We start from the raw sequence: 10394 nt of genomic DNA, 5'->3' as shown, positions 1-10394 counted from the left end.
GCTTACCTTCCAGAGGCCATAAAGCTTCTCCTCACAGCTACCCAAGCAGCAGGTTTCAAAAAAGACTCCACGCCACAGGCTGGCTCCCCCCACCGCCCGTGCAGGCAGAGGCTGCTGCCCAGAGAGAGCTTTTATAACCTATGACTGCATTTTCTGCTCAGGGAATCCCAAGGTGGGTGGAGACCCCTAATTCCAGCTAGCTGCCGCACATGAGGGAGGCTTTGGGCATTGCTGCATTGTTTTAACCAACAATCAACACTTCTTATGACTCCAAGGAATATGCTTGGTGGGTTCTTAAGAAAACTTGGAGTGGCTATATTTTTCAGGAAGTGCAGGGTCATTCTGCAGAGTCAAATGTGCCACTGGGAGAAATTACTGCCCAAACAGCACTTGCAAGCATGGGTTAAGCAGACGGTTCTCAGACCTCACTGTACATGGGTCCCACCTGGGGAGCTTGTTAAGGTGCAAGTTCCTGGGTCCATGAGGCTCTGATTCAGTAGCCTGTGACTCTGTATTTGTATCCAGCACCCAGCTAAGAACCGTGCTAGGGTTCCATGGTCCACACATCTGAAAGACCAACATGCAACCCCTCATTTGAGACCAAGGTTCCGGCTAGACCTTACACTTCTCGGAGCCCTACCTATGACACCACAGCACAATTTGTCCACTCCATGGACAAATCTGGGATACCACCATCCAATCCACTCACTCCAAGCCTGTGTCTGTGTTATGAACAGTGGTGGCTCCAGAACCTCTCCACAAGGCAGGGATTCGGATGCTGGATTCAGGGACAGGGGAACACCACTTAGGTTTAAATAATGTGCTTATTTGGGACAGCTTGTCAAGGGGCTGATGCTGATTGCTGGGCAAGGGACTCTGACTTTATCACTGAAATGGCCATAACCCACAAAGACAGCTGATTTATACAATGGTTATAAGTGTCAATTTGTCTATCTCACACTGGATTCTAAGCTCATTGAGGACCAGGACTGGGGGTTACTCATCACAGGGCCCCAGAAGAGTATTCCATGCAGTAGATGCTCACCAAGTCATTACAATTCATTTCTGCACGTTCACCCGCCCCCTAAATCTTGCCCAAATGCCTATAGGCAAGTACAGTGCCTTAAACACTAGAAGGCGCACCCCAAGTATTTATGGATCTGGTTTAATGCTAGGTAGGTCCTCCTAAGTCAGAGCTGCCACACAAGGTTGCACAGGGTGCTCACTGCAAAAAGCCACCACATCCAAGAGGTTCTCATTTACACTGAAGCCACTAAAGTATCTGAATAGATGTGGGAAAAATATCTGGATAGACATTTGTCCAAAGAAGACACGCAATTGGAGAGGGGAGGGAATAGCTCAGTGGTAGAGCATGTGCCTAGCATGCACAAGGTCCTGGGTTCAATCCCCAGTACCTATGTTAAATAAATAAATAAATAAATAAATAAATAAATAAATAAATAAATAAATAAATAAATAAATAAACCTAATTAAATCCTCCACCAAGAAAAAAAAAAGATGTTTTTTAAAAAAAACCCAACAAACCCATCAACCCCACTCCTAAATATATGAGTGAAAAGAAATGAAAACATGTGTCCACACAAAAACTTGTGCACAAATGTTCAAAGCAACATTATGCATGATAGCCAAAAATGGATCCAGCCCAGATGTCCGTCAACTAATGAATGAATAAACAAAACGTGGTATATCCATGCAACGGAATATTATTCAGCAGTTAAAAGGGGGAAAGTACTAATATACTGTACAATGTACAACATGGCTGTATATTGAAAATATGCTAAGTGAAAAGAGCCAGACACAAAAATTGACATATTGTATGATTCAACTTTTATGGTATGTCCAATATAGGCTAATGAGTATGAGGTTTCTTTGGGCATGATGAAATTGATTATGGTGATGGTTGCACAACTCTGAACATATTAAAAAATCATTTAATTGTACACTTTTCATGGGTTGGTTAATTGTATGGTATGTGAATTATACCCCAACAAAGCTGTTGTTTTTTTTTTTAACCCACTGCAATAAAATGGACAAGAAAAGGTCTAAGGGAGCAGTTATTCTATATTTCAAAAAATCTCTTTTGGTAGATTTGTTTACAATTAGATCTAGTGGATAAGAGATTCTTCCAAGTGTATTTCATATAAGTAGGGACACTCTGTATGGTTGGGCAGGTTGTACACTCAACAATATATTCAGCAGTATGTAGCAACCCTGTCCAAGTGGAACTCCATCTCAGACTGCATACTTTCTGGCCTGGGAAAAAAGAGCTGACCTGTGCCCTTAACCCTTTGTGTCCACAATCAAATAGTGGTTATTCTTCATTTCTACTCATTCTTTCTCATTTCAGATGGCCCAACTCACCTATATTCCCTAAACAATTCCCCTTCAAATGCATGGCACACAAAAGAAGGCCAACACCAAGGGCAGAATGGATGTGAAACCCCACTCTTCCTCCTGGTTGGGTTTGAAGCATTTCTATTTGCTTCCTGAGTCTGTACTGACCATCTGGGGACTCCATCTGTCTCCTCCCAGGCCCTGCAACCCTGGACTGTGATTCTTGCTAACAATTGATTGCCATGATTCCCGTTCAACAAAAATGATTTGGAGTTTTACACTGAGTGTTAAAAAAAACTCTTAATTATCCCCTGATCGCTTAACATAGAAAACACACTTTAACTGCTAAAGGAAAGTAAACCCTGCTTACTGAACAGTTTTGTTTATTATTTTTGAGAATAAAATGAGAAGATACATGTGAAAAAAACACTTTGAATGTTTATGGAGAACAGAAGATTTGATAGCTAGAAATAATTGGGGAGTTGCTAGTAAAGCACTTCAAGCTGTGTGTCTTTAAGCTAATGACTTTACTTCTCTAGGCTGCAGTTTATCCATTTGTAAGTTGAGCAAAATGGTAGTACTCTTTTCATAAAGTTGTTGTGACTATTACATGAATTAATATATATTAAGAGCTTTAGAAAAATATCTAGTTCCTACCTTGCTATTATTATAGTGTTTGCTATTATTATCATTTCATTATACATTCCAGATTTTACTTGGAATGAATTTTGGAGGGATCCACTCCAATGTGTTGGCTACCAATTTATGGGTTTCTTCTTATCCTGACTCCAACTTTTCTAAATAAATACTAATTGAACAGCATAATTGAGTGCTGAAGAATCTGATTTTGGAGCTGATCATCTGGATTTTAAACCTGGTTCCATCATTTCCCTATAGTCTCTCTGAGCCTCAGTCTCCTCATCTGTTAAATGGGTTAACAGTAGTACCAACCATATAGGATTGTTGTGAAGGTTAAGTGAGTTATTACACGTGAAGACTTAGAACAGAGCCTAGTACATACATAGTAAGCAACACGTAAATGCTTGCTATTATGATTAAGTTAGGTTCCGAATATGGAAATATTATTGATGGTCTTATGATCATACTTCTTACTCTTCTGGGTTGCTGCTACAGGAAAAAAAAAAAACTCCAATGATGTTGGTTTTTATGGCTGAGTAGTATTCCATTGTATAAATATACCACATCTTCTTTATCCAGTCACCTGTTGATGGACATTTAGGCTGTTTCCATGTTTTGGCTATTGTAAATAGTGCTGCTATGAACATTGGGGTGCAGGTGTCATCCTTAAGTAGGGTTCCTTCTGGATACAAATAGACTCATAGACAGAGAATACAGACTTGTGGTTGCCAGGGGGGTGGAGGGTGGGAAGGGATAGACTGGGATTTCAAAATTGTAGAATAGATAAACAAGATTATACTGTACAGCACAGGGAAATATACACAAAATGTTATGATAACTCACAGAGAAAAAATGTGGCAATGAGTGTGTATATGTCCATGAATGACTGAAAAATTGTGCTGAACACTGGAATTTGACACAACATTGTAAAATGATTATAAATCAATAAAAAATGTTAAAAAAAAAAAACTCCAATGATAATCAGATGCAAACTAGATCCACCCTTTCATGCCAAGGTAGTCCTTACTGCTGGAGAAGAAACCCAGGTTATCCATCCTGAGCTTACAGCCCAGAATTTACATCAGGTTAAACATTTAAACAAGTTAAGCACAAAGGAAAACACCTAATAGGAACCACTCAAGGTGGTTATGTCCTCACGCAAATTCAGATTTCAGGAACACACAAATGATCCATGCATTCAAAGGACAGTGAATACAATTTTGCCCCCCACAACAGGGCAATGTTTGTTAGGAATGTGGAGGGAGGGCTACAGTTGATGATGAAACAATTAATCACACTTTGAGAACGGCTCAGTGACTCCCATTTTTCCCATCTGCACTTTCCAAGGCTCTGTTCACCCTGTGGTTAAGATGAACATCCCTTAGATGCAAGGTCATAAGGTCCGGAACTATGAGCGGCAAGTACTGTTGGGCTAGTCCTGACCTGATGAGCCTGCACTAGTAGAGAAAGAGATAAAAGAATAAACTTGAAAGCAAGATCAGTTTTTAAATCTTCATAATATTATGCTGACAGGTCCTGGGCACAATGATGTCTGACTATAAAAAAAAAAAAAGAATGACAACAACCCATACTAAACAAATTTCTTCCGTATAGCAGGGAACCATATTCAATATCGTATAATAACTTTAATGAAAAAATATTAAACGAGTATATGTGTGTGTATATATATGCATGACTGGGACATTGTGCTGTACACTAGAAACTGGCACATTGTAACTGACTGCACTTCAGTAAAAAAAAAATCCATACTAGACCCCAGGCCAGTGAAGGACCCCAGTCCTACTGGAGTATGGTCACGAAATCTGGACCTGGGATCCTAAAAAATAGGCAATTTTCTTTTGTAAATTGTGATTAGTTTGGTTAGATTAGAAGTTGAAGGATCAGAGGGAATTTGACAGACTATGCACACCCTCAAGGGGTTACCTCTGAAGAATTTCTTACTGATATACATAGAAATTATTTAACCATCTGAAAAATTTAGGGAATTACAAAAGCAAGTGGTGAATGCTAATGTCAGCCAATGATGAAGAAAAATGTATAGAAACATAAAAAAAATATTTATCTTGACATACTATAATGTACCTATAGTGTGCGTATGAGAATTTGGACCTCCAAATTTAAATATGTGGGAAGATTTATCAGCATCCTACTTAAGGATCTCTTTATGAGCCACAAAATACCTGTTCTCAGGAAGGGGGCCTCCTTCCCCCAGATCTCTCTTCTCACAGAACAGAGGTTCTTATTAAAACCAAGTGTAGAAAAGAAAACACTGACAGATTGAACACATAAAAATCCAAATACTTTATTTAACAAAAGATATTGTAGACAGAATTAAAAGACAAGCTACCAATAGAAGAAAGTACCAGTAATATATACATAACGAGGAAGATAATAATATAATAATACAGAGAATCTACAAATCCATAGAAAGAAATAGCAAAACCCCCAAATGGGCAAAGGACAGGAAAACAAATTCACAAAAGAAACAACCATAATAATACATGAAATACTTTGAACCTTAATAATATGCAATGAAGCACAAGTTAAAAATAGAACATGTCTTTTTTTGGCTAATCATAAGGGGAAACATTTAAATATTAACAGTAACACAAAGAATCTAATGTTATATTGTAATTTCCATCTTCATTAAAATGAAGAGGATTTTAAAATCTCCTTATGACTAATTTCATTTATTCAACCAGTATTTACTGAAGGCATCTAAAGCCAATTACAGTGCTAGACCAGGCAATAGTTAGTAAAATGAGTAAAAAGACACCTACAAGAAAACTGTAGTCTAGTCGATAGACCATTATTTTGCATTGCTACCACTGATTTGCAACTTACATAGTTGTAAAATAGCTCCCATGGAATCAGAATCAGGTAATACAGAAGGGTGATAAATTTCCACCAACCACAACTTTTACCCTATAGACAAAATTAAATATTCAGGGGCCATATCAGAAATACCACACTAAAGAATTTGGACTTTCAATTCAGTTTCAGTCTTTGAGCAAAGGAGGTTCATGAAGGGTCAAGTTGGGAAATGCCAGGATACCCTTTCATTGGAGGGGCAAGGCCTGGCAGCAGGTAGAAGCTGACTGGAATAGCACAAGGATGGAGGCATCAATAAAATTTAGGAGGCTGAAGCAGGAGATCAGTCAGAATCTGAGAGCCAGAGTCAAAGTGAGTGGCCAATGAACACAGAAAACTGAATCAAGCAATCTAATGGATGTGGATGTGGGGAGTGAAGTGGAAAGAAGCGTATCCCCTGATGGTTTCTAGGTTTCTGGCTTACACAACTGGATAGGTGGTAGTGCATCCATCAACACAGGAGGGGCAAGCCCCTGAGTAAAGGTAAGGTCAGTTCTGAACAACTAGAGCTTGAAGTACCTTTAGGATGTCGGGAAGGCAGATAGAAAGTGATCCCAGAAGATCTGCGGTGTAGTTAGAAGCCACTTGGTGTGTGGGGGCAGCCAGGCCTCCAGAGGCAGGAGGTAACGCGGCTCCTGAATATTTCCGGAGGTTTCGGCCCAGTGGAAGGCCACCGGGCGGGGGTAGCCCCTCCACCGCGGTGCAGCGAAGCCACAGAGGCGCAGGCCGCAGAGGCTCACTGTCTTTCTGCCGTTGGGCCCCTCCCTGCGCCTGCCCGGGCCGTGCCACGCAGGCCCACTTCCGCCTCCGGTCCCAGGGCCTAGGTGGCGGGCTGCGCGCGGGCGGGACTGAGGGCTTCAGGTGCTTGTCGGCGGGAGCAGCCTTTGCGCGGGGCGCGGGCTCCTGCGGGCGGGAGCAGCGGGCCTCGGCGAGCAGACCTGCTGCCCGGGCAGATGTGGCGGCCACCACCCTCCGGCCGCAGGACGGCCCTGGGACGTGGAGGCTACACGCGAGGCTCGAGGAAGCGAGGCCGGCGTCCAGGGCCAGGCGAAGCGGGAGGCGGCAGCCCTGAGGCCGGGGCGCGTGACGAGAGCAAGCAAAAGAGGAGGATGGTGGCCCGGGCGTCTGGGAGAAAAGAGGTGAACAGTGACCAGTCGGGTGAGGCGTCCAGGGCTGGGAAGGCCTCGGCAAGGCGTCGAGTGGAGGGGCCGGGAGGCCAAGCGGGCCCTTCAGACCAGTCGGACCAGCAGGGCTTAGAAGCAGCGAAGGAGGCGGAGCTCCCGTTGCAATCCGGAAGACAGAGTAAGACAGCACTGAGGGGTCACCCCTTACTAGCCTTTGCACCCCTTCCTCTCCATCCATGTTTTACCTCTAGTGTTTCCCTTGAATCTGAGTGGGCTTTACTGATACACACGGTTGACCAGGAGAAGGGGGGAAAAACAGGGATTCCCTTAAAATGTGTTTACCCCGTTAAGATCCCTTGGTCAGAAGTTCTGTAAGGGGAGTTCCTCTTAGTGATCCACTTTGACTAGTGTGATATGATGATAATACTAGAGGTTATTTAGCTGCCTTAGAACTTATACAGATTTGTATGTAGTTCTTTAATAGACATTAAACCTTTGATTTAAAAACAAATAAATGTTTCCATAAAGCTATTTGGGGAAATTAAAAAAAAAGGGTGTCTTCACAGTATTTTTTATTATAAGTGATACTGCTTTTTTTCCTCAATATAAAATCTTTTGTGGTATGTTTTGTTGTTTTGATCAGCCAAGGAAAAAAGAAAACTTACTGAAGCCTCAAGTGATGCTCTACAGCCAGGGATTGACCTAGTAAGAAAGGAATCATTAACCAGTTTGGAACCTTTCCAAACAGTGGAATGCAGTGAGTTTCAAAGTATGGCTTTCTTGCAGCCTTTGGGTAAGGAAGGTTTGGTAGAAGGTATTAAAAGAAGAATTCGAATTAAAAAACTTAAAAGCTTAGAAAGCCCACCTCTCAAAATAACCAAAAATAAGTCTCCACAAAATATTACGGTTGAATTTCAAAGTGAACTGTACAAGAATACTCCGAAATATTCTTGTAACAGCTTGTCACCTGGAGTAGAAAATAATCCCATTTTAAAATTACCTGATTGCAGTTGTTTCCCCCATTCCAAGGGTTGCAATGATGAAAATAACCTTGCACCTAAACCTGATGTTGGATGTATACATGTATCAGAAAATACCTCAAAGTTAAAGAAAGAAAGTCCTAGGAGTCTTGCAGTTAAGAGTGACACAACTATTCCGCAGCTTTTACAAACTGAAGAAAACTTAATGGGAGTTAATAAGTTATTGCTTGAAGAAAATGACTTATACCAAAGTAAAAATAATGGCTTGCTTTCCTGCCTCCTAAGTGAAAAAAATAAAAACTCAGTAGAGGAGAGAAATGTTGGGAGAAAACTCAGAAAAAGGATGAAGGTATCTGAAAAAGAAGAAGAAATGGTTATTGAGATGAAGTTCTCTAATGTGTATAACAAGTCTGAGCTGGTGTTACCAGAAAGCCAAACAGGTCCTGAAGGTAAAGAAGCAGAGACTTTAGAGGCTAAAAAAAGTCCTTTAAAAGTTTTGAGAAAAGTAAACCATGATACACTGTCAGCAACGGATCATTTGTTAAGTCTTCCAGAAATAGAAGGGAAAAAAACAAGTCCTGAACATCACGTAAATGCTATGTTCCAGAAAACCCTTGAGCCACTTTTGAAAGAAGAAACGAATGCTTCAGAGTCCTTAGGGTGTAAAGGCATAGATCCAAAAGAGTATTCTAAGTCGATGAAAAGCTCAATAATGGAATCACCTAGCGATCGCTACCCTATTGAAAGAAGATCCTCGAGGGAAGACTTGAAGAATGAAGGTGAAGTATCTAAGTTAAGCTGTCACAGAACAATACCAATGACTGGCAAAAGAACTTGGCCTTGTTATTCCTGTGCTAGAACATCTGCCTGGTGTTGGAAAAAGGCTTCCTTGCCACAGTCAAATTTTAACTTTCTTCCTGGGTCTCAGGAAGGTTTTAGGCAAGATGATTTTCTTAAACACCAAACAAATCAAACTCACTTAACTGACTCCAAGTTAATGCTGCAAAGTTCCATAACAGAAACAAACAGTGAATCTTCAAGTAGAGAAAAATTGGATTCTGATTTAAATTGTTTATCTTCAGTCTCTACAGTAGAACCTATTTTAATGGTTATGAAGGAATTTATAAACAATTATGATAAAAAAATGCAGTCAGAGGAACCGAGCAGAAGTGGGTCAGAAGTAGTTTCTAATCCTACTGAAGATGTCCAGTTAACTAACGTGACTCAAAACTTGACAGGAAGTAAAAAAAAAGATAGAGGGAATTTAACAAAGCCTACTTTGGCAGTGGCTTCCCAGGATGGCCAGGAAGCAAATAACTTCACAGACGAAATTATTCATCGAAAAGCATGTATTGCTAAGCAGACACTTGTGGTTCCAGACTTCGTTAAGATATTGAACACAGGGTGGCTGACTAATTTTAAAATTCCTTTGCTTAAGAATAAAACAGAAAAAAGAAAAGAAATAAATGCCAAGTCATCGGAGAGAGAAGTATATAATCCCCTAGAACTTGACAATTTTTCTGGAGCAGAGGTAAGGCAGAATAGGACTGAAGAAAATGTCACCACAGTAACTTCAAGACGTCAGGCTTTGAGCGTACGAAGTAGTGTAATCCCAATGCAAAGCTGTTCCAACTCACACGGCAGTAAGGATTCCTGTATTTCTCCAAGCTTTTTAACGCAAGGTAATAATAATAAACCATCTAACCACATCTCTAAACCAGGCAATATTGTTTCTAATAAGGAAGCTATTTCTCTCCCAGTTGACAATTATACTTCTTTTTGTGATCCTGGGTATATAGAGAAAAGTCCTGCCTTCGGCTCCAGTGAACAAGGAACATTCAAATCAGTTTCCTCTGAAGTTAGTGGTAGAAAAATGACAAAGAACTTCTCAGAAATTAAAGTTGGGTTTCCAGATATTCTTAAAGCATATGAAGATGATGTCCTCTTAATTGATCTAATTGAAGATGACCCGGACCTCTTTGGAGTCTCCAATGAGGGGGAGCTCTCATTTACTTCAGAGGTTCCCACGATAAGCCAGGAGCCCAAGGTTGCTGAAGAGCACCAGTCAGCAGACTCCAAGCACGTGGAGCTTCCGGGAAAAAAAGAACCAAGCGATGACTTGAGGTATGTGTGTTCATGTGTACCTTTTGGTGGAGATTATTGTTGGGGGTTTCAAAAACACTTTCTGCTCTTAGGTGTCACTAGTTTATTCAGTGATCATTGAAGTTCTGTTATTTTTTTTAACCTAGTTATTTATTAAATGTAACACAGTATATTATTGCTGGGACCTGGAAATGTCATTATGCTAAAACTTAGGATTGAAATAAAACAATTATATATATCCTTGCAGTTACGATGGAGCAGATTAGCTGTTCAGAATTTTAAATGGTGATGAATAAAGTGA

The 10394-nt window shown here is 40.7% G+C and overlaps 1 protein-coding gene across 2 annotated transcripts in view; it reads left to right on the top strand.

The window, feature by feature from the left end:
- The first annotated feature begins 6746 nt into the window (after nt 1-6746).
- Nucleotides 6747-10394, top strand: part of LOC105071880 (protein TOPAZ1-like) — a 54397-nt gene continuing 50749 nt past the window's right edge. The window contains exons 1-2 of one of the 2 annotated variants that reach the window (XM_074358232.1): nt 6747-7044; nt 7654-10114. In XM_074358232.1, the coding sequence (XP_074214333.1) occupies nt 6840-7044; nt 7654-10114 (2666 nt within the window). In that variant the 5' untranslated portion in view covers nt 6747-6839. Of the gene's footprint in view, nt 7189-7653; nt 10115-10394 lie in introns of both variants that reach the window. The other variant, XM_074358231.1, reaches the window with a different exon arrangement.

This window comes from Camelus bactrianus, chromosome 35 (assembly GCF_048773025.1).
Source record: "Camelus bactrianus isolate YW-2024 breed Bactrian camel chromosome 35, ASM4877302v1, whole genome shotgun sequence".
Lineage (NCBI taxonomy): Eukaryota > Metazoa > Chordata > Mammalia > Artiodactyla > Camelidae > Camelus > Camelus bactrianus.
The sequence above is the reverse complement of the archived record's forward strand: the minus strand, read 5'-3'. Positions and strand labels throughout refer to the sequence as shown.